The sequence below is a fragment of the Osmerus eperlanus genome, chromosome 12 (genome assembly GCF_963692335.1).
Source record: "Osmerus eperlanus chromosome 12, fOsmEpe2.1, whole genome shotgun sequence".
In the NCBI taxonomy this organism is placed as follows: domain Eukaryota; kingdom Metazoa; phylum Chordata; class Actinopteri; order Osmeriformes; family Osmeridae; genus Osmerus; species Osmerus eperlanus.
In genome coordinates this window covers 12239643-12264430 of record NC_085029.1, presented here as the reverse complement: position 1 = coordinate 12264430, position 24788 = coordinate 12239643, and the positions used below count along the sequence as shown (strand labels likewise).

General features: G+C 45.6%; 2 protein-coding genes across 7 annotated transcripts in view; both read left to right on the top strand.

The window, feature by feature from the left end:
- The window catches only part of ank3b (ankyrin 3b), a 64103-nt gene extending 48641 nt beyond the window's left edge, over positions 1–15462 (top strand). The window contains 10 exon segments of the mRNA XM_062474449.1: positions 8913–8987; positions 9368–9499; positions 9697–9840; positions 11610–12384; positions 12537–12816; positions 13110–13196; positions 13929–14012; positions 14134–14358; positions 14884–14953; positions 15334–15462. Of these exon segments, the coding sequence (XP_062330433.1) occupies positions 8913–8987; positions 9368–9499; positions 9697–9840; positions 11610–12384; positions 12537–12816; positions 13110–13196; positions 13929–14012; positions 14134–14358; positions 14884–14934 (1853 nt within the window). The 3' untranslated portion in view covers positions 14935–14953; positions 15334–15462.
- Positions 15463–17031: 1569 nt separating this feature from the next.
- On the top strand, positions 17032–23081 carry ccdc6b (coiled-coil domain containing 6b). Of its 6 annotated transcripts, none has more exons than XR_009931800.1 (9): positions 17033–17481; positions 17979–18128; positions 18214–18342; positions 18636–18739; positions 19076–19236; positions 19579–19773; positions 19982–20082; positions 21169–21293; positions 22127–22268. XR_009931800.1 is itself a non-coding variant. In XM_062474452.1 (9 exons), exons 1-9 carry the CDS (start codon positions 17227–17229, stop codon positions 22307–22309), a joined length of 1365 nt encoding a protein of 454 aa, XP_062330436.1. In that variant the 5' UTR covers positions 17034–17226; the 3' UTR covers positions 22310–23081. The 6 variants fall into 6 exon arrangements, 4 of the variants coding, with proteins under 4 accessions (XP_062330437.1, XP_062330436.1, XP_062330435.1 ...); XR_009931799.1 differs by having other exon boundaries at positions 21166–21293; XM_062474452.1 differs by having other exon boundaries at positions 17034–17481; positions 19579–19735; positions 22127–23081.
- Positions 23082–24788: the final 1707 nt, after the last annotated feature.

The following is a 24788-nucleotide window of genomic DNA, read 5'->3' as shown; positions in this document are numbered from 1 at the left end:
TGTTATGCCAGAAGACCAAATCTTTGGGGAAGAATCGTTTCTATATTTAAGTGGAAATTTCAGACCAAACAGATAAAAGGCACTTGATCAGACTGAGACAGCCAGAGGCAGATAATTGTAGCTCATCTGAAGTCAAAAGAGAGATTTTGTTATTCTGGGTTTGTGCATTTGTCTTGCCATTTTTTCTGTTTTGTCTGTCCTGTCTTTGTGTCTAGGTCACTGTGTTGTGTGAATGTGCTTCTTTGGGCTTTTTTCTGTTATGTTTTTCTCATCATATATGGACTCTGGTTCACAATATATCACATCAATTGTTTTGGCTCCATTTTCACCCTCATATCCCATTTCAACACCTCATCAAGGTACTGTTCTTCTTCCTCCCTTGATAACAGAAGGCGTCACTGACCAATTCTTTTCCTCTGGTCTCTCTTGTTATGTTTTTTCTTCTCCAACCATTTTCTGTTGCATTTTCCGTTTGATTTTCATTTTGCTTACGTTCTGAAGAAGCAGTTGAGCGAAGCGCAACAAGAACACTGCCTGCTGGTTACCCTCACAAACCTGTCTTTTCAACAAGATCTTACCAGGCATGGTCGTCTGCTCCTGCTTCCGTCCCTGGCCAAGCAAGGTCCGGACTGGGTTCCCTCTCCACTTCACCGTCCCACCCGCCACCTGCTTCGCAACTGACGGCCATCTGGTCCCTCCCCACTTCCTCTCCCATCAAGTCCACCCTTGGAGTCTTGGCAACACCCCCCGTCCAATCAATTAGCGAAGTAGCTTCTCCTATCCGATCCTACAGAACAGTGGCCTCCCCCATAAAGACTGTAGTTCAGCAGGCCCAGTACCCCATCCAAGTGTCGGCCAGCCTGATGTCTTCTGCTAGTCGAACTGGGACAGATCCTGTATCTATTAAGGGACTTGCATCATCATTTACGTCGAGGACTCCCTCCATCCCAGGCACAGGATCTGTGCCTGATAGATCAGCTATGACAATGACCACCCCCACATCCCCCAAATCGACAGTGAACATGTATAACTCTAGCTTACCTTTCAAAACAGTCCTGGGCTCCACAGGGGCTTCATCCCTCTCATCTGTAAAAAGCATCTCTGGCCTGTCAGGAATCCGAACTTCCACAGATCCAATAATGACGCCCAAAGGAAAGCCTCTCCCATCACTGTCCTCGCACTCCCAGCCCGCCGAGGTGCCAGCAATGAATGGATCGGTTTCCCCGATCAAATATTCCTCCTCCTCCTCTACTCCCACCTCCCCGTCATCCCGTCTCCTATCTGAGCGGAGCAACAGTCTCCAGGAGAGGATCCAGGCCACCACGCAGGCGGTCACCTGCAGTGTCAGTGCTGCCATAGATGAAGCGGAGAAGACCTTCACCTCCTGCTCAGGCTACGGCACGCTCAAATCCCTGTCATCCTCTCGTAGAACCAACACTGCTAATGGGTCTCTGAGAAGCGCCCCTCCCTCCCCTGTCCCAGTGTCCTCCAACACAATGACAGTGCCAGTTTACTCCCTACTTAATATCTCACCTGAGCCCCAGGTAAAAGTGCTTCCCAAAGTTGGACCAGGGTCACTTAAAATGGCCACAGCAGAATCTAGGAGCTCTACACAGTCTTCCACGTTGACCAGACCAAAAACACAGTTGAAGTCCCCTCCTTTTATCACCCCTCCAATAATCCACACAGCACCTACGTCCAACCATGAAATCCTAAAAGATGTGGCAGAAATGAAGGAGGATCTGATAAGAATGACTGCCATCCTCCAGACTGATACCAGGATGGCAGCTAAAACTGTCCAGACCTCTCAGTCTCCTAAACAGACTAAGCTAGAGGATGTTGAGCCATTCAGTCTTGTTGAGAAAGTTAAAGAGGACTTAGTTAAAGTTAGTGAGATTTTACAGAAGGACGCCCAGACTGAGAGTAAGGTTTCTGTTAACGAGAGGCCTTCAGAGGATGAATGGGTGGAGTTTTCTAAAGATGAACTAGAGGAGGCACTGAAAAGTGCAGCAGAATATAACTCTTCTCTTGACACAAATGCCCTCCCATTTAGGCCCCAGTCCATGCCCAATAAAGATTTTGATTTAGCCAAAGTAGTCGACTATTTAGCAAATGACATTGGTGCTAGTTCTCTTTCTAAAATGGCCGAAATGAAGTCCAAATACGAGGAGGCCAGAATAGAAGGGGAGGAAAAACAGAAACGTGCCCTCAAACCTGAGCACAAGCTCAAAATGCCGCCTACAGGAATGCGCACTTCTTCCTCTGAGAAGGACTTATGCAAACTGGCAGAGGGTTATCATGGCACAGATGCAATCTTAGAATCGCCAGAGGACTTTTCTCATGAACAGGACAAGAGCCCTCTTTCTGACAGTGGCTTTGAGACCAGGAGTGAGAAGACCCCATCGGCCCCTCAAAGCGCTGAGAGCACGGGGCCTAAACCCCTCTTTACCGAGTCCCCCATCCCTCCCTGTATCACAGAGACTAGGACAGAGGTAGTCCACATCAGGAGCTACGAGCACCCAGATGAGGTCTGTGAACCCATCATGGAGGAAGCAGCAGCAGCCACAAGCCTGGAACCAGACGCAGCCTCTGGAGCCAGCTCCATGAAAGACAAACTCAAATCCTTCCAGATGAAACTGTCTGAGGAGGATTCTGTTGTGAGCAAAAGTATGCGTTTGAAAGAGGAGACGCACATTACCACCACAACCAGGATGGTTTATCATAAACCTCAGCTGACTGAGGGAGGTGCTGAGAGGATAGAGGAGACAATGTCTGTAAGAGACATTATGAAAGCCTTCCAGTCAGGCAGAGACCCCTCCAAGGAGCTAGCAGGCCTGTTTGAACACAAAGCTGGCCAAGACTCCATCAAAGGAGATGAGCTCACACCTAGGTTCCTTGACAAAGATACTAAACAAAAGCCCAAAGTGGAGAGAATTATAGAGGTTCACATTGAAAAAGGCAACACCAAAGAACCGACTGAGGTCATCATTAGAGAAACCAAGAAACATCCAGATCTGTTCATCTACAAGGGAGACCGGGGAATCAAAGAACTGCCAAATTACGACGAGGCACAACAGGAAGAGGAGGAGCTTACTGCCGAGGAAACCCTGCCCTCCTTCCTGGAATCCTCTAGAGTAAACACCCCGGTCTCACAGGAAGAGGACAGCCGTCCAAGCTCCGCCCAGCTGATGGCGGACGACTCCTACAAAGCATTGAAACTGCTGAGTCAACATTCCATAGAATACTGTGACGATGAGCTGTCAGAGCTAAGAGGAGAATCATACAGGTTTGCTGAGAAAATGCTCCTGTCTGAGAAACTAGACGTGTCGCACTCTGATGCCGAGGATTCGGCGCCCGTTGACCACGCAACGTTAGAGGAGACGCAAGGGGTGGAGAGTGGACATAGCCCTCGGAAAGAATTTGTTGTCAAGTCAACTTCCAAAGATTCAGCATCAAAGTCAGGTAAATTCTCCCACAGGGATGACGAGTCACAGTTTGACAAAGTGACCGTGTTGCATTACTCCACAGAGCCTGGTAGCCCTAAACATGCAGTGTGGATGCGCTTCACAGAGGATAAACAGGACAGGAGCAGAGAGAAACTCCTCTATGAGGACCGTGTGGACCAAACAGTCAAAGAAGCGGAAGAAAAGCTCAGTGAGGTCTCACAATTTTTCCGTGACAAAACAGAGAAACTCAATGACGAGCTGCAGTCACCAGAGAAAAAGCCAGGGAAAAGGGGCCCTCCCAGAGAAACACGCTCCGGACCCAGCTCCACATGCAGCAGCCCGGAGAGATCCCAGCAGAAAGCCAAGACTGGGGCTGGTGACTGGGGGACAAGCAAGCTCAGGGAGCCCTCTACGGGCAAAATGTTCGGGAGCACCGAAGCTGAGAGGAAAAGCTCTAGTCTGCCCAATAGTCCTGAAAGAAGTGTGCTCTCTGGCCTCAGTGAGGAGAAAGTCCATCAGCAGACCAAGGCAAGAGAATCAGAACCACCTCCACCTGTAGCTGAGAAGAACACCAACAAAGTAAGCTCTGTCAGGATGAAATTTGAATCTGGGGCCCATAACCAAAAAAGCCCTCCGCCGGTACAGCCAAAACCCTCTGTCAGAAAACTTCAAGAGAGCAAACTGCCAGTGTATCAGCTGGTCACTGGAGAAAATAATGCCAAAGGATCAGAGGACACAGATGAAGGAAGTCCTAAAAAAGTCCCAGAGAAAGGGCCTGCTATGGATATCACTGAATCTATGCCATGTCCCCCGAAATTGGCTGGAGACAAACAATCAAACAAAAACATTCCAGACTCTACACATCAGAAACCCCTCCGCGCTGAAACACGTAAAAAAACAGAAATGGATCTAGAGAAAGTAGCTTCTGTTCTTAAGGATGGAAATGGAAGTGCTAAAAGTCAAAAGATCCTAACATCTCCCAAACTTCTTCCCAAAAATGAAAATGGCAGTGACGCTGATAGAACGCCAGTCACAAAAAGCGTGCCCCCCTCCAAGGAAGTGATATCAAGTCCCTCAACAAAAACTGAGGTCATTTCCAAAGAGAGCAATGGAACACTAAACAAAAACCTAAGGAAAAAAACTGAATCTCAAATCCCTGTTAGGGCCATGTCCAGCCCCTTAGAAAATGAGAATATAAACGCCCAACTGGAACCAGCCACCAAGCCGTCCCAGATACCCACTCTAAGTAAGAACAGAATACATATCACCCCAGAGACTAGCCCTACTAAAACAGAAGAGCTAACAAACAAAACTCTTGAAGTTTTAGATAACGCATTGAAAGACTCTAACTCAAATACTATGCTGGAAACACTAACATCCCCAGTCCCCAATACAACCAGGGAGAACTTTAAGGGCATTAAAACATTGCCTGTCTATGTGAGTGTTCAGGTAGGCAGGCAAGGTGAAAGGGAAGCTAAGGGAGCCTTGTACTCAGTCAAACAGAAGTCCTCGTCAGCCTTGAGTCCCATCAGTCCAGATGACGATACGCTAGAGCAGGTGTCCTTCATAGACAGCTCAGGTAAAAGCCCCATCACCCCCGAAACCCCCAGTTCAGAGGAAGTCAGCTATGACCTGACCTCCAGGACTCCGGACTCCTTCAAGGCCTTCATGCCAGGGAACCCCAGCCCCATCCCTGAGGGGTCCGAGGAGTCTGAGGACTCAGAGCAAGGTAAGGCTTTCTCCTTCAAAGAAGCCCCTCCTGAAAGACTCAAGGTCAAGAGGTCAGCTGACCTCTCCAATGGTAACCACGAGGCTGTGCAGACGCCCAAAGATAAAGGTGTTGCGTATATAGAGTTCCCCCCTCCTCCCCCGTTAGACTCAGAGCAGTCGGACCCAGAGAGGAAAGGTTCCTGTGCTTCGTCCGAGGCAGAGACAGAGATGATGGAGGTCAACCTACAGGAAGAGCGTGAGAAGCGCTTCCTGACAGAGCCGATCATCAGGGTCCAGCCCCCATCCCCTGTCCCCCCAGGGGCAGACGACAGTGAATCTAGTGAGGAAGAGTCTATCTTCCAGCCAATCGCCTTTAAAAAGTACACTTTTAAAGTCCCAGAGGAGCAGGAGCAACAGGAACAGAAAGGTTCCAAGCCTAAAAAACACGACAAGAACGGGAACCAAAAAGAGCCGGAAACGAACGGAAGTTCCAATGGATCAAATGGTTCCAACGGCAAAGCAGAGGATAACGAATATGAACAGAATGGAAACGACCAATCGTTGACGGACTGTTCCATCGCCACCACAGCGGAGTTCTCTCATGACACAGATGCAACAGAGGTCGATTCCCTGGACGGTTACGACCTCCAAGACGAGGACGACGGCCTGTGCGAGCAGCAGGACTGTAAGACCTTTGGTCTGCCTGACAGCAGGAGAGACGTGTGGGCTTCAGAGAGCCTCATGAGGTCTTGTGATCGCTCCTTTACCCAGACCAAACTGGAGGTCATAGAGGAAGAGAACATGCCAGTCGAGGAATGCAAAAGGGCCAGGTCAAAAAGTGACCCCTCTGATAGTGGACAAAATGGGGAACAAAAGCCCTTAGATAAAGATGGGTTCAATGATACCTACTTCAGTTACAAACTAGAAGAGGAGTTTAACTCCCCTTTTAAAACTGTAGCCACTAAGGGCCTGGACTTTGATCCGTGGCCCAGCAACGGACAGGAGAACGAGGATGTTGTTGATGCCGGAATGAGAGACGATGAGCCAAAGCCTTTTGGCCTGGCAGGAGATGACAGGTCGCCAGCCACAACCCCCGACACAACCCCAGCCAGAACCCCGACAGATGATAGCACGCCGACTAGTGAACCTAACCCTTTCCCCTTCCATGAAGGGAAGATGTTTGAGATGACTCGCAGTGGTGCAATTGACATGAGCAAGAGGGATATGGTTGAAGAGAGGCTGCAATTTTTTCAGATTGGTGAGCATAACCAACCAGAGGGGAGGTCAGGGGTTAAAGCACCGTGTGTAGTGACAACACCAACACTGAGGTCTCAGGTTAACCCAGACACCCCAGTAGACACCAGAACTGCCCACCATGTCCCCATTCAGACGACCACTGTCTGCTTGGACAGGTCAAATGGTGTCAATAAGGACACATCCACTTTTCAAGTCTCAAATGCTGACTCTAAATTTTCCACTTTCAAAATTGGCTTCAAGTCACCCTCTGATAACTCTAATAACACTAGAAAGGACTCCAATGATTCTGATTCTAATAGAATGGTAGTCACTGTAGATAATTATAATACCATAACAACAGCCACCTCAGATTATACAAATTCTAGAACATCTTTTGCTTCATATGATTATTATTCTAGAGCCCCAGTAATACCAGACCAGAGAGAGCTAGATTGGAGTGAGGAAAGGCAGACTTACCAAAGCAGACAGTTTGCAGAAACACAACCGAACAGATATTCCCATAGTGGGAACAGCAATAACAATGGTAAGCTTGAATCCCCTGAACATGGTAATTTCATGCAGACGGGCAGCATAGTGTTCGACTTGTTATCATCGTCTGAACCCACTCTTCAGCAGGTCAGCAGAGTTGAAGCTGCCTTTAGCAGGTTAGAGGAGAACCTCAAAGAAAGCAACGCCCACATCACAGCAATAAAAAATACTGAATCCAAGGAGGTGAAGGTCAAAATATGCAAGTCCAGGTTACCAGTTAAAGCACTTAATACCAAGCTATGCAGAGAAACACACGTGAGAAAGCAGATGCCAACACCGACAGTTGATAAAAATGTAATTACGAAACGTTTTGATCCTTTTGAAGAAATAAAACCTAAATCTAGAATCCCGATGATGAAGGTAAAAAAGTGTCAGATGGAGACTTTTATCAGATCTCCCCCTAAAGTTAACAAGAGAACTAAACCACCCCCGGTACCTGCCAGATTACCTCAAACCAGGTCCAGTTTATGGTCCAGCACTGCTTCAATTATCAACAATGCCAAACAGATCACCACTCAGGTTAGAGGCCAACCCTCTAATAAAACAAAACGTAGTAGCCAATCAGGAAAACCCCTGGACCCCGTTACCAAGGAAGACCCACATACACAGGCCAAATTGACCCATGGAGATGAAGACAGCAGCAGCACATCCAGGAACACCTCGTTGTCAGACGCCTCACAGTCCTCCTATACTGCTTCCACCACTACCACCACCACCACCACCACACCCAGGTCTGCTAGAGACGTGAGAGCTCAGGTTGAGCAGTCCGACAGAGAGTGGAGGAGAAGGAGGAAGAGTAGGCGGACTGGAGGGAAGGAGAAGGAGGAAGGCAGTCAGGTTGCTGGGCCAGTCATGGCTCTCGTCACGGAGATCAAGCCTAGTTTGTAAAACTTTACCACTTGTTGATGGCTTATTCTGATAAGAGTGCATGTAGCCGTTGTGATTGGATGCCTGTGGCGTGACTCTACTGTAGCTTGTCCACTTCCTGTCATTCTTGTCATTTCTGTCCTGTGATGTCTGGTCAGACTTATAGACCTACAGTACCTAGTAAGATATCATCTGTGCTGTAGTTGGGTTGTGAAGCATGCTAGAGTGGGGGAAAGTGTTATGTAAAGGCTAAAAGGTCTTGTGTCAGTGTTCTAATTTTAGTGTCTTGGTAGGTTGAAGGGTCTCTTAAAACCGTGTGCAAGTGAAAACCAAGTGCAAAGGAGAAAAGACAGGAAAATCAGATGAGATCAGTACGGCTAAGGATAGTCATTCATGTAACTTTAGTTTTTTACTTACATTACGTTATTGTGATGTTATTAGAGAAGGAATCAAAATCCCTAGGTAAAGTTAAAGGGGTCTGTATTAACAGGTTGTGTATTGCCCCGAGCCCTCAAGTTAGGCCCACAGGTTACACACGCATGAAAAATGACTCTGAGATCACCTCTGGCCTTGAACACCACACCTCATACAGTAGTTTTAGAACAACATGTGAAACGTGATCATCTCTTTCTGTTCTCCTGTGTTTGTTTTGTATCTGGTGGATCTTTTCTTGTGAGAGTAAAGGCTTGCTTGCCTGGTAGATTATTAGTGGGTGACCTATATATTTAAAACTCGCCGACTCTAACCTTCACTACTACTACTACTCAACAACAACATACTAGTCTGTGTTTTCAGTACATTTTCTGGACATTATATTCCCAAGATTCCATGTTCTATCATCAATATTCTATAATATTCTATCTGTGATTTTATTAGGCATAAATTGTCCAACAGCCATCCAAATCCTAGCGTTTCAAAATTGATTCCAAAATGCTTTAGTCAATAGCCTTTTCAATTATATCCCTTCCTATGGATTGGATCGGCTCAGTCTGAATCAGTGGGGATACTTTGGCCAGAAGAGTTGTTTATTAAGTCTCTTGTCATCTTGAATACACTGTCAGTGGTTTTGAGATGCTAATCTTCTGAACCCCTACCCCACCCCAGGCCCCCAGAGTCCCTGTGAAAGAACAGACCTGCGCATGGCCATAGTGGCAGATCACCTGGGTCTGAGCTGGACTGGTGAGTAAGCACTGAGACATCGTCATCTAGTGTATGTTGGTGGAATAACTGCTCGCGTAAGGCAAGACGCAGTGTCATCAGATTTTACATTAAACCGTGAAACTAATTTCACACTCAAACACCTTGAATATCGGAGGTCTATATTATTCATTGACATTAGGGTTAGAAATGAGTCATTGTGTGTCTAGTTTCTGAGTGTCTGGTGTGTTGTGGTGTTGGTGAGGTTATTCTGTGATCGAAGGGAGTGCCATCTGCAGTGTGCACCGCCCTATGTGCCTGCACTGCAGTACCGCTTGCCTGCCTGTGTGTGTGTGCGTAGGTAAGGACTGAGAGGAGAAGGAGGGAGAAGCGACTAATCCATATTTAATGTGTTGTTGCAGAGCTGGCCAGGGAAATGGATTTCTCTGTAGATGAGATCAATCACATTCGGGTGGAAAATCCCAACTCTCTGACAGCTCAGAGCTTCATGCTTTTAAAGAAATGGGTTAGCCGAGACGGTAAAAATGCCACAAGTAGGTATCCTCTACCCCTCCCATCAGACATAATTATATAGCCTTCAGTATTGTCCCTTAATGAAAATAGAGAACCAAACTACACAATTGTAATTAATCCATTTGTTCACAGCAGCATTCTATACTGACAAAACATTTAGACTATTGTAATAATGTTTGTGTTCACAGTTTTCCTCTCACTTTCTTCTTCTTCGTAGCGGATGCCTTAACCGCAGTGCTGACAAAGATCAATCGTCTGGATATTGTGACATTGCTGGAAGGGCCAATATTTGACTATGGTAACATTTCAGGCACACGGTGTTTTGCAGATGATAACGCAGTATTCCTGGATCAGTCTGATGGTAAAGTGTAGCCCCATATAGCTGACCTCTGTCTATCTCTTTACTTCTCTCTCTCATTTAAACATACTACTGTTAAAAAAATACAGAACCTACTCAACGAATTGTTCAGTAGCACCTGTTAGTCAATATGGAAATATGATTCAATCGGTGATGGTAACACAGCCCCTTGGAACTTCTAGGCTTAATCAAAGTCACCATGTGATTGGCCAGGGGCGTTTATTTGAATATAACTGCAGTTTTTGTGACTGTATTCATGTGTAGAGTATACAAGGCATGGTGCTTCAGCAATGCTAACCCTGCTTGAATCAAAACTCTAGCCCATCTGAAACAATTACATTATTTTGATTCAAATACAAATATCTTTGTTATTTCAGATGGGTTAAATATGTGGTTACTGATTTGGTTCCATAATAGTTATGTTCATGTGTACACAGCATTTTTTTTTCATGTATATAAATTGATGATTAAATCCCTTTCACAGTTGACACATGACAACATAATTACTATAACCAATATGTTATAATAGCATGATTGCTGTTGGCAGAATGGCTTAATATTCTCTCTTGAAATAAAGTTTACATAAGCAAGCCACTAACATTCAGATAGCTTAAATATATGTTCAGCTATCACTGACATTCACGACAGTCAACCCCAGTGACAGCCATGTCAGTGATAGCCAATCACATATTGGGCTGTGTTATGGTTTTGATAGCATGGCTGGCTTTGAATAACTATCTGCTTGTCTTACTGCTGTATGTTAGGCCTGCTTTAGCCTGGTGCACCTCTGAATCCTCTGAGTCCTCCTGCAGTAAATGGCTCAGCAGTCTCTTCTGTCTTCAGTGCTGTAGCTAGCTCCTCTTCATGTTGTAGTTAGCACTGCAGCTAGCTTCTTCTGCTACCACCAGACCTCCTGGCTTTTTCGCACCCTCCCCTTCCTAACAAGCTATCTGGCAAATTGCTACAACCACAATAACCAGCTAACTTCGACCTGGCTAACAATGCTCTGGCTCTCGCCTGGCCTTTGGCTCCAGCTTTCTCCATTAAGCATTCCATCTCCAACCTAAGTACATAGTTTTGTGTGTTTTCATTGCTAACCATATAATGCCATCTGTATCATTCTGTTCCAGACCTCCTTATATTTAACTTCTCGTCGAAATCTTGTCTGTTTAATACTAATTGTTTTTCTCTTTTCTGTCTTCCTCCACCTGTGGTGAACGTTAATCCCAAAGTATCCTCCTTAGATCCGGATCTGGCCCCTTCCTCTCCCATTCCTCCCCCTTTATTCCCTGCTGGCTTCCCCCCTCACCTCTATCCCAAACCCTCTGTTCCTGAACTGTAAATCTAGAGCCCTATTGCCTCACTGCTCTGCTCATAAAACCTACATAGAGATAATGCTTTGTTAGACAATAATTCGATAAATTAATTGATCCGGCATTCCAACATTGGTTTTAAACTTGAGCTCCCTAATTTAATGTTGCTTGTGGGGCTGAGGCTGAAAGCTTTGGGACCTGCCTGCCCTGCAACTTTAAGTGCCGGATATCCAATTAGCTGTTTCTGTGGCTGTTTCATTTCTTAGCACTGTTTGCACTTTCCAGAGATTCATTTTGCACAATGTCAAGTCTTCATTATCTCTCCAACCCGGACATGATCAGTTGTTCCTGTGTTTTCCTGTGGCCAAGCCCACATTTCCACAATTGCTTGTTTGTGTGTGTTTGTGTCACAGCCAGCTCCATCTCAGCCACCACACCTGTATGTGACCCTCTATCCAGGTTACCACAACATAGAGCTGGAGTTGCAGACCCCCACAGAGCTGAGCTATGAGCCCCCCACCCCGCTTCGCCACCATGACTTCTTTAGGCAGGATAGCCTAGAATCCCCTACCAAAACCCCAGCTAGACCCAGTGACCTCACCCTAAACCAGACCACCAGCGACCCCCCGGCCCAAGGCCCCTGTGCCCAACCCCCCACTGTGGTGGAGGAGGACACCTCCCTAGACAACAGAAGGGACCTGGGGTCCTGTGGGGTTGAGGCATCCACTGGAGAGGATACAGGGGTGAGCCGTGAGTCTGTGGTGTGTGACGAGCCCCGGGATAGTGAGGAAGCAAGTAAGGCTCCGGAGCAGGCTGCCCAGGCAGAGCCCACCCATCAGGGCCAGGGTGAGGAGATTGAGAAGGAGACAAAGGACCAGGTTCTGCCTGTAGGGGGGCCCTCCCTGTCCTCTGGCCCAGCCCCAGACACCTCTGACTGGAAGGAAAAGGCAGAGGAGGCTGGGCAGTCTGGTTCTATGCTGGTGGTGGTGGAGGAGGAGGAGGAGGAGGAGATGACCCAGGAGAGACTGCTGTCCCTACTGGAAGAAATCAAGCTGGAAGAGGGCTCAGAGGAAGAGGAGATGACAGAGGAGAGGCTGAACGCCATCCTTTCCCAGGTGCAGCAGGCAGAAAAAGACATGTGTTCAATTCCAGGTTGGCGCAGTGATGCATCCAGTAACAACATGGAAGCGCCCACTCAAGGAAGGACGCCGGGGGCTGAGGGCCCAGAGAGGAGGTAGGAACCCAGGCTGGAGTTAGAGTTGTATGTGTGCATGCGTTTGTATGTGTCCGTATTTGGATGTATACGACACAGATCTTTCTCTGGCTTACAAACACACTGACAGCAGTCCTCTCCTCCCGTCTACCTATCTGCTCCTCACTCCTCAGCCCTGACAGCACCAAGGAGACCCACAGGTCATCTGACCAGGGCCTGCCAGCAAAGCAGAATGGAGAACATGTGGCCCCATCGTCCCAGTCACCTCCAGAGGCAGAGGAGGCAGCCAGCGAGGGGAAGGACCAGACCCGAGCCCCGGGGAAAGCCCAACCCAAGGGCCAGAAAGAGGAGGAGAGCAGGGCAGAAGCCCTGGAGGACAGCTGCACAGCAGGACCAGGTAGCAGCAGCAAACAGGAGGGAGAGGCTGCAGCTGGATCCCAGCACAAAGTCCAGGTACTGTACACGTTTATGGTGTCCTATCTTGTATGAAGTTGAACATTTCGTGGCTAAAGAGTAATGAAACCGACCATCTTTAAATGATCTCCAGAATTACTGTCACAGCAGATGAATGTCGACACGAATTAACAAGTGAAACTTTGCAGACCGACACTCTCACCCAGTCCTTCAGTGAGCATGCATGGCACGCACAATGAGAATAAACAGTGTACAGTACCGTGTCGGCCAGATTGTGTGATCTATATAATAAGGGTGTAAGTGATGATGAGGCTATGCTGGGGTGACTCCAGCAGGGTGCTCGTAGAACTATCGAGTCCAGCTCAGACGAGGAAACCACCGTCACCACCAAGGTGTACCGCAGACGGGTCATTCTCAAGGTATCTGCTCGCCACACACGGTACCGCCACGGTTGATGTGTGTGGCTGTGCTGAAACAAGTGTCCCTGTGCTGTTAGTGTTACTGTACTAGAGGTCTGAATAAGGAATGGGTGTGTGTGTTTGTAAATGTGTGTTGTGCGTACTGTGTGTGTGTGGCTTTTCTTTTACAGAATCTTGAACCCGACTTCTAGCGCACTCACCTTTGCTGCTTGAACAATGTCATTAGCACTGGCTTGCTAGCTTCCTCCAGAATTCCCAGATTTTAAGATTGGTGTGATCTAGAGTTCACTGTTCTAGAATTGGTTCTAGAATTGTCTTGTTTTAAGACCAATTCTAGTGGAAGCATCTGTGTGATATTATTGAATGGGAAACACCACATGTTGTAGACATGCTTTATGACACCCATTCACTAACAGTTTCGCGGTGATCTGATCGCAGAGCCGTTGCATTTCATTGTATTTGACCTGTCTTAAATGGGTTCTCTTAATGCTTGGATTTATTAATGTTTTGACGTTTTGCTTCTGCAGACTTGTTTTTTTCAGCTATTGCCATCACCACAGAATATGCACTGTAACAAAGTCAAATGGACATGCAGCTATACTGCAGCTCAAGTGCTTCATGTGGTGACCAAACAAAGCTGTTGCTTTGAACAATTCACTCTTCATTCATCATTATTATTCATTGTTAAAACCTTTACCCCTCCATCCACCCCAATCCCTCCCACAACCCCAGGGAGAGCAGGCCAGAAACATTCCTGTTGAGTCCGTGACGGAGGAGCAATTCACTGACGAGGACGGAAACATTGTCACCAGAAAAGTAACCATCTCCATCAACCATCCCCACCTCCCTGCATATCCCCTGTAATCTGTATCTCCTCTACGTCCTCATACCCCCCCAGCTGACCCCATCTCCCACCTCCACCCATCTCCTCCTACAGGTGATCAGGAAGGTAGTGCGCCGAGTGGGTGCGGGCTCAGAGGAAGAGAAAGGTGCAGCGGAAAGAGCAGGAGCTACAGGAGCAGGAGGAGGAGGAGGAGGAGGAGGAGGGAAGGGCAGGAAAAGGAGCAAACGCTCCCGGGGTGGCCAAAAGGCTGAGAAACAGGAAGAGGAGGAGTCAAAGAGCTCCAAGGGTTCCACTGAGGCCCAGAAGGGAAAAACTGAGGTTGGCACAACTGGCCCCAGACCAGAATGATGGACTACGATCCAATATACACTCCAGCATACTATACAGATCATGTGGCCAGTCCTGCTGTTTCACATACCTGGAAGCAATAAGAAGTGAACTAAACTTAGATGCATAATCTGTCCTATATACACTTTGTATGCTAGTTTGGATATTGGATGTTGTCTGTGTAGTGTGTGGAGTGCAGTGGGATGAGGACAGACCAAACTCATCTGGTCACAAAGGCCAAATCTGGACCAGTCTTCAGTTTGCTGTGGCTCTATTAGCATGTTTCCATCTGACCATTAACCCCCTTCTTTAACAATTTCTCTCTTTTAGCATGTCATCTTTATAGAAACCAACATAGATGATCTTCCAGAATGACCATTTTGTCTCTGCTGCGTGTGAGATTTGGCTGGCCTGAGGGTGTAAATTCAGACCTTCCTGTACCTAAAGCCTCTTTCTGTCTGTCTGTCTGTCTGTCTGTCTGTCTGTCTGTCTGTCTGTCTGTCTCTCCCTCGGCAGTCTGGAGAAGGAGCAAAGGGGAAACAGGGGAAGAAAAAGTCTCAATCGTAACAGTGGTGTGCTCAACCTGGTATGTACTGTGTACTGTAGACCTGTGTGTGAGGACATCAGCCATGTTGTGAGCCAAATACCTTTTTACCCTGCTTGTTTAGTGGTGTATTATAGAGGCTTTTGTAAAAATGTGCTTTGGCGAAGTCTTTTTTAAGCAAAGTGCAGACACAGCCAAACAGTTCTCAAACAAAACACAGGAGAGATTCAGATCTTTTGTGTTTTTGCTAATCCCCTAAGGCTCACCCTGTTCATCACCTATAGTCCGGAGAGGCTAGCAGTTTTGTTTACTAGATTTATCTGGCAAAGTCTAGTTATTTACTTTATCCGTCAACAACTGTAAAAGACCTATCAAGTGAAGTCAATCTAATTTGGTTTCTTGGTGTGCATTTTGATTTACAGATTTGTTAATGTTTCCTAATTTGCATAATCCTCGGTGGGAAAATGACTGGAACCTCAGAAGGAGAAATCAGCCAATCAGAACGTGTGCCTGCTGCTTTCACATTAACGCATGGTTTTCAGCAAGATGACTTCATTTGATTTCGCATGAGCATGACATACACACTTCTTCTGTCAACAACTTTGGGGGCGACTAGCCTGTGACCTTCGACATATGACCTACAGAAGAACGGTGGTGTCCACTTTCTCATTATTGACCAATGAGAGGAGAGTCTGCAGCATGAAAAGATGCGATGAAAGATGGCACAAAAGGAAATGTGATTGACAGGTGCAGAGGGACACTTCTGAGGCACCTCCTAGTCTGCCGCCTTACCCATCTCTGCCCCCAGAACCACCTTATGGGACTGTACAACGTGGCTTTGCTTTTTAATGGATACATTGGGTGATTCTGTTGTATATAAATGACACTGTACAAATCAAATTAAAAAATGAATACGTAGCTCACATATTATGTTTATGCACTGGTAGGATGGCTTGGCGATAAAGAAGTGCATTTGGGAATGAAATGCCAATAATGGCTCACTCCACCTTTATAAAAAACGCTTGGGTGTGACTTCACATGTTCTTGGAAGCACAGGTGATGGAAGCACGATTTAAATCGACAAGGAGGACATTTCTGTCTGATCCTCTTGAGATTCTCTGACTGTAGAAAATCAGCTGATGTGAATACTCAGTCTGTCATCTTCCGAGTACTGATATTTTGATGCATGTGATTCACCTAATTTTAGTTATCTTTTCATTTTTTCTTTTCTATTTTGCAAACACTGTATTATGAATTAGCAAAGGGTTGTTGGTACTTCCTCTGTCTGTGTACGTTCATGGCGCTAGACCAGTACGTCACTACACTATGACTGTTTTTATTCAAACACATGAACACCCCCCCATTGGAGTGATAGAAGAGACCTGCTCCATAGCAAAGCTTCATGATAAAGAACTCATCTCCTTCAGTACAGTTTAAATGCCACTACTATTACAGGCTTGGAGACCCATGAGAGCAATTATCTGAATGTATATGTAGACTGGCACATTGTGAACTTTAATAAACTGTCATCCTGTGTATTGGCGATAAGATGTACAAGTCTTTCTGCCAGTGGCAGAAGACTGCCAATTCTTTGTAATCATTTTAGCAGTGTAATATTAGGGAGTGAAGCTACCGTGGTTTGAAGGGGTCTTTTTATTTGAGGGGGATTGTTTGTTTGGTGACATTATTTTTTTTGCTTTGATTTGTTTTCATATAAGACCACCTACAAACATCTATTGATGATAGATCTGGTATCATTACTGTATGAAAACCCAACATAGCCCACACTGGATGATCCGATTCGTTATTTAAATCTGAAAAATAAATTGTGTTTAAACTGAAAAGGTGTGGCCATGTGTCATTTCGTTCCTGTCAATACATTTTCATTCATTTTATTTATTGTTTAATTTCCATATAGTTAGGTTGGTGCTGATCAGTCTATAAAAACTTGTATTCAGTAGGTAAAGTCATTGCCACAAATGGAATGTCTCCAGGAGAGAGTGCATTCATTCCCCAATAGTATCACAAGGTGTCGCTCTTTGCAAGTCCTTATCGAGCTGTCTGCGTAGTGAAACATGAATCACGTTGCTGTAATCAAGGTTGCCAGAATTGAAAGAAACATCATGACTAGGCTCAATCTGAACTGCAACTTGCATGGGCTTGTTAGTAATAGACTCCGCGTACGTATCTGATCCTTCATTCAAATATTTAAGATCGACTAAGTACGATCGGCCCATACAAAAACAACCTAACCTCAAGTTTGAAAGCATCTCAATAGGGGAGTATTTCTAAACCTGGCATCCCCACAGGTAATCATGGCGGACAGCGCAAGCGAGAGTGATACTGATGGGGCGAGCAGCAGTTCATCTGTCCCTCGATGTACATCCTCTTCGTCCTCTACCAAACCAAGCATTGTCATCTCTTCCTTTCGTTTAGAGGAACTAACAAACCGACTTGCCTCTCTTCAACAAGAAAACAAAGTGCTGAAAATCGAGCTTGAAACATTCAGGCTTAAATGCAGAGCCCTACAGGAGGAGAACAGGGACCTGCGAGAAGCAAGCGTCACTATTGTGAGTATCGTTAGCCAGCTCTTCAGTGTGGTGTCTGTTTGTGATGGGCTGTACACTTTAGTTTAACAACTAAAACCCCATATCTGTAACGTATGGCTAGTGCTCGGACAAAGACATGCCTATGTAAAACATTGCTAGCGATAATCTACTTGTGTGCGATGCCATGCACAACACTGTCAACAGACCTTAACAGCTTCCGTAGAATTGGAATTCCCCTGGCTGAGCGCTTAAGCCAGCCTTTGTTGCAACATCAGCATCAAAACTAGCTAGCAATCTGGGTCTCTATCTACTGATGCAATGCGTAAAACAGTATGTTTCGTGCTCAATGAACTGTGCTAAGGGGTTATTTCAGGTTTGGGGACCCTATCCTTTACCGAATATCCTACAGGTTACAATACTATGGCTACACTATTCTGACCAAGCTGTCCAGTGATAGGGCATCACCTACCTACAGATTATGTTATTTAGTAAAACATTGTTTCTGTTTGTGTTGGCAGCAAGCACGAGCAGAGCAAGAGGAAGAGTTCATCAGTAACACCTTGTTTAAGAAAATCCAAGCTCTTCAGAAGGAGAAAGAGACACTCGCTGTCAATTATGAGAAGGAAGAGGAGTTCCTCACCAATGAACTATCCAGGAAACTTGTGCAGGTAATTTCAGACTTCATGGATGGTCTTAGTTGTCTGTATGTGTGTATGTGTGTCCACCTGACCCCATCCTATCCCTCCAAATCAGTTGCAGCATGAGAAGGTTGAGCTGGAGCAGCAGCTGGAACAGGAGCAGGAGTTCCAGGTCAACAAGCTGATGAAGAAGATCAAGAAGATGGAGAACGACACCATCTCCAAACAGCTCACCCTGGAACAGGTACAACATCACATACAGCTCATAGTTCAACAGGTACCCTCAGAACGTATCCTACTACTGGCTCTCCCTTAAGCTTCTTGTTGACTGATTGCTTAGCAACAGATAGTAATGACCAAGTTGGTATCAAATATGCATCTGTGATTGTGTTTTGATTTGGATCAGAGGGTAAGAAATAGTATGAAATGGTGACCACTGCCTTTTTCCTTGACTGTCTATCGCCAGTCTCTTTCAGATTGTATATCTGTCCTCCTGTATGTTTTTCTTCATGTGTCTCTGCTTCTGTTTGTCTGCAGCTGCGGAGGGAGAAGATAGACCTGGAGAACACTCTAGAACAGGAGCAGGAGGCGCTGGTCAACCGCCTGTGGAAGAAGATGGACAAGCTGGAGGCAGAGAAGAGGTCAGAGGAGATGCTTGTGCAACAGTACACTGGTGGTGTACTGTACAATGGAACCAGTCTGAGCCCGCAAGGTCACTCAGTTTCCGCAGTTCGTTCGGTAAAGTAGGGCAATGAACCGTAACACTACACCCCACCTGTGGTTACTTACCACAGGAGACGTTTGCTGTGGTTTTATTCGAGTTCTCATCCTGTTGTGTTTTGGTCAGTTTACAGGGGTGTGTTTAAGGTCTACTTGGTATGGTGTTATTTGCTATATTTTCAAGCATGGTTAAAGCAAATAATGTTAACTATTAGGTGTCTGTAAGTAACCCCTTACCTATCATCTTGTTTTCCCAGAATTCTCCAGGAGAAACTTGACCAACCCCTGTCCGCTCCACCGTCTCCAAAGGGTATCGCCATGGACATCGACTCTCCAGAGAACATGATGCGCCACATTCGGTTCCTGAAGAACGAGGTGGAACGGCTGAAGAAGAACCTTCGCAGCGCTGCACTGCAACGTCAGTTTGTAAATCCTCGAACCCAGCCCATGTTCTATAGAACATTACCAATGGTCGTAGAATCCAAAATATCTTCTATAGAACCCAAACTATGTTCCTTGAAAGCCTGTTCCTGTTTCACTGGAGTTTTTTGGGGATTATTGTTTTATCATTGTCCCTGTGTTCCTGTCATACTCTTGTTGGCCACTAGATGGGGGTGGCTGACAGTTCTTTCTTAAACCAGGAAACGCCCCATTTGTCTAGCTGGCAACTGATGACATTCTGAACCAATGTTACCTCAACATACACAACAAGCCTCTAGGCTTGTAACAAAACGTGTGTTTTCCCCCCCTGCTACCCCAGACACAGAGAAGCGGGCCCAGTACATTGAGGAGGAGCGTCACATGCGAGAGGAGAATGTTCGTCTTCAGAGGAAGCTGCAGAGAGAGATGGAGAGACGGGAAGCCCTCTGCAGACAACTGTCTGAGAGTGAATCCAGCCTGGAGATGGATGATGAGAGGTGCGGATCGAGAGAAGGAGCTGAGGAGAGAGGGGAAGGTAGAGAGATGGATAGACCAGTCTGGACATGGAAGACTGAGAGGAAGTTATTGAGGAATGAATGAAGGAAAGAATCGAGGTGAAAGGAAAGAGCTAGCTGTTTAGTCTATGGCAGGGTGAGACTGGTCCTTTGTCCTAATACAGCACTTTGACCCCCCATCTTCAGTGTTAAAACAGGAATGTCCGTTCTCTGTTGTTGCTGTTGCAGGTACTTCAATGAGATGTCCGCTCAGGGCCTTCGCCCCCGGACTGTGTCCAGTCCCATCCCTTACCCCCCCTCCCCCAGCACCAGCAGACCCATCTCCCCAGGTATTCACATGCTCCACACACATGCACACACACGGTCTTGAACATTAAAAGGCCTGCTCCGACAGGCCATTGCCACCCTGCCTACATGCTGCACACAAATTGCTCATTCTTTAACTTAAAATACCAGTTATTATTTCAAATGGGACAATTATTGTTCTTTCTTGAGGGACAGCACTGCATTTGTGTTAACTCAAATTCTTTACAGTGTGGGACAGTACTTCCTTTTGACTGAGCTTGAGCAAAGCCATGTGTGGTGTCAGGTGTGCGTGTGTGCGTGTATGTATGTGTCTGACTGACCTTTTTGCTCTTCCTGTCCAGCCTGTTTCAGGTTGAAGGTGTTATCTTTCCCTTCTGAAGAGCTATGTGTTGCCCTTCATCCCAGAGTACAGGTTTAAACAATATGATGGACGATGGGAGGAAGCTTCCCACTGATGTGAGCCTGTGGGGTTTGACAAGATAGGAGAACAACTGTGGAACTGTGTCCTTATTCAGACCCTGAGAGAGGAGATGGCAGAACTTAAGGAAGGATGGAGAGGTTACAGTAGAGATAATGAGGAAAGAAACAATAGCTACTCCAACTCTCTATGTCTAACCAAGTCTCTGGGTGCCAGCTCAGCCTTTTGTCCCAGTGTACCCTGGGATACCTGATAGTCTGGGAAGTCTATCTTATCTCTGGTTCACCTTCAACACACTTCACCTTCCCTGGGTTTGGTTGATCATTAACAATGGAGCACTTTCTGTGTCTCTGACATGGAAGGGATGTGTGTGCATATGAGTGTGTGTAATTCAGGTATAGGCGTTGTCAGTTACATAAGAGACTGAGGAAGGGAAGTGTTGTTTGGACTGTGTGCTAGGCCTAGGCCTGGAGAGTCTGTTTGATCATAGCTAATGGCCATGGGACCTGGCTTAGCCTGGGTGGAGGACCTTACTCTGCCTGGGCAGTTTCAGGAAAACAATGAAAATACTGTCTGCCTGCCAATCCAATCATTCTTACTTTTAGATGTATCTGTCATCAAACTCTCAAACTGTGAAAATGCAAAGTAGTGTCAAGTTCTGTCTTTGATGGCCTGTCTGTGTCTGAAGCAGGTCTGTCATACCCCAGTCACACTGTGGGCTTCACCCCTCCTAGCACCCTGACCAGAGCTGCCATGTCCTCCTTTTACAACACACCTGCTCTGCACGGCCATGTGGGGGGAACACATTCCGTCCCAGTAAGTGTGTGTGTGTGTGTGTGCCTGTGGGCGTACTCTTTGCTCTGTGGTAAGTTATGACGTTTACATTTAAAATAACCTGGAAACATTCTGGTCAGTAAGAGGCTCTAATTGGGTCTAGACACTTATAACAACTCATTTCTGTGTGTGCACGGTCTATTTTAAAGCCATCCCAATCAGGCCACATACAGTAAACCCTCCACAGACAACCGGGGAAAGAAAGTATGGTTGTACACAAGGCCTACTTCCTTCCTGTCTTCACTTCCATTTTGCTACTCAAGTCTCTTCATGAAGAGCTATTGTACGTGTACAGGAAATGACTAGGACAGGGTGTCCTAGTCCATGTGGACCAGGCTATATTTAGGGCTTTAATACCACACAGACTCAGCGTAGACTCAGTTGACAGCATACAATAGGGACTTTGGGGCAGGGCATTTTAACCCAGAGGGGAAGACACTTCCATGAACTATTGTACCTGCAAAGCCATCTTCTGTTGCAACTGCTATTGTTGAACATAATGTGTCATGGTAAATTCAAAATACTGGGTTTCACAGGTATTGCCAGACCAATTGTGTATTAGTCTGGAACCTCTCAGTTCTATTTTGGGTTTCCAATTGGCGTTATCTACAGGCGCAGACCAAAATGCCTCTGGACGCAATTGGATAGCTGCAGCCAATCAGAGCAAGGAAACTTCTTGGTTGTTTAAGAGAATGCCTGAATGACACTCCTGTACAGACATCTTATCAAACCCGCCCCTTTATTAGATAAACAGTTGAAACACAAAATGATGGCCTGACTTATCCTCAGACCCTTGACCTCTCTTCTGCTTTCAGAGACCCTCCCCACGAAGGAGCAACAGTCCAGACAAGTTCAAGAGACCCACGCCCCCTCCCTCCCCCAACACCCAGCCAGGCCTACCTGCCCCACACCCTCCACCAGCTCATCACTCACCTGGCCAGTCCACATCCTCACAGGCATCTACATCCCAGCATGCTTTGCACCAGCACCAGTCATAATGCACGAGCTCTGATGTAGAAGCAGCGGACTAAGACCAGTGTCACAGAAGCTGTGGTTTCTGGGATGGTTTTGGTGATTCTGCTGAGTGTTCTGTGAGGACAACACTCACCTGCACTGACGTCATCTCTGCTTATGCCATTACGGACCCTCATCCTAATTTCATTTTCAGTTTTACAGTCATTTCTTTAGCGTAATAGGCGTGCAGTGTGTTCGCTGTTGAAATGTTGATATGCTGCTGGGTAGTGTGTTCTTAAGGGTTTGTGTTTTGTGTGTTTTTGACATTACTGTCAACATGCTTGTGGAGTCTGTATCTCACTCCAAAAGTGGTCTTAAACACCGTAGTTCATATAGGATTAAGTGTTTATTAAGGTAGTGTATTTTGAACAAGGGTCTGGCAATTCTTCTAAAGATAATCGCATTGCAGATGCATCCACACATTAAATTCACACTGCTGCGTTTTGAGATGTTGACAATATCTAACAGAAGGGTGACGCTATTGCTATAAATAACAGTTTTAGCAAGTAATCCCAAATGACAGAATATTATAAAGTGACGTGTCATTAGGTTTTTGCCAGCTTTGAACAAATAAATTCCGTAAAACGTTCATTTAAAGACTTAAATGTAATGATAAGGAACACTGGCCTGACATTTTGCAAGGCCATGAGTTTGTACGTGGAGCTAGTAACTAGGACATGCCAACAGGATGCACACAAAGTTGTTAGTGGTGTCCTTTGACATGTTAAAATGTTAAAAAGCAGGCATGATTTTCCGCCGACCTAGTGTAATTGCAGTCAATATAAGACGGTCGATCTGCATGGACAATACTGTAGCATCTGCTACGCACAGTCCACTTCTCGTTAACAGCTGACTTAACACCAGACAAGGTACCATACTGCCCTGTTTCCGGTTGCGTCTGAGGGGTTGTTCATGTCTCAACATACTTCCTAGTTTCCTCAGAGTTGGCTTAATTTTATCCCACTAGTACCAACCTGAAACCGTTCTGTCCATATTACTCATTAGATGCAGTGGGTGTTGGCGCTAGAACCTACTGCTCAGCTTTTTGTGCTCAGCTTGGCTTGATTCAATGTCAGATCTGGCTTTCTTAAAAAGATGATCAACTCCTTCGCATTGTTTTATTTTTGCGAATATTTAATTTGATGTGAGAATAATTTGTTTTTGTTTGATTAGTAGGTTATTTGTGTATCGTTCTGGCTTTAGTAAATGCTTTCATGTAAGACTGTTGTTGACATATGAATGTAGGCCTAATAATGTTGATGTTTTCTTCTTATACTCATTATAATCACCTCAGAGCCTTAACTCACTGTGGTAGGCTATTGCTTTTTATTGGCATTATCTAGCTTCTCCCCACATTAAATAAAAAAAGCCTTAATATGTGATCATATGCTTAACGTTTTTCAACAAAACACTGTGCGTGTGGCGCACCACCCTACTCCTCCAGACCGTTTCTTTAAAAAATGATGTCGTTTTCCTGTTGCTTTTGCACGTGCGTGTTTTTTTTTTACCCCAAAACAGTAGGCTATGTGAACATAAAAAATAAGAATTTGAGCCATATTTTATCATCTTAGGAATGATTAAATAATATTAAATAAATACAATGAGGACCATTATTTTCAGCAGTTTTCAACCCACATTTGACTAATGCTTTGCCGAGCACGTGTGACGGTTTGGCAGTGTTGTTATTGCGGAGAACCGGTTCAGACTGGTGCTGTGCAGACACTTTGATGGGCTTCATAATAAAATATTTAATTACATAGTCGATACGTGCACAATACAGCAAAGCACTATTTTATTTTGTAATGTACCCTATTTAATGTTTACTCGAAATGCATGCCATAAGATGTGGAATTAGAGATGGTTCCCGGTCTCTTTACCGTAACCACTTGAAAAGCTTCGTGATTATGACTATTTAAACAATAAAGACTGTAGAATTACCCTATGCTTGTTTTCGGTTTTGCTATAGACGACCTATTTGAGAAGGATGGATGTACATTATCATCTCTGGGCATTTTTGATGTTTTAAACAGCTGCAGTGACATCTCACTGTAAGAGGAAGTTGAAGTACAGCAATTCTGTAGGACCAGAGCGAACAGCTTCAAACCGGTTTCAGCGCTTGGCAACAAAAGCTCAACCATATTGTACGGGTCTCATTCAGCAACAGAGGATGCCACATCAACATATACCGCTTCAGGATTATAGAAGAAGCTACAGTAGGTTTATAACAGAAATTATGGTTGGGCTATGATATTTTTATTTTGCGGCGTAGCGCTGTCCATCTCCACAGCATACTGCTGAGTTTACGGCTACTCTACAACTGCAGGTGCCAATTAAATAAAGGTAAGTTTCATCATCCTTGCAATAGGCTACTTTGAGGAAATAATGCCAATTGTGTAAATGTGTGATCTAGTGTCTACATTACCTGCATTGTTGATATACTTATAACATGTAATAACAAATCAG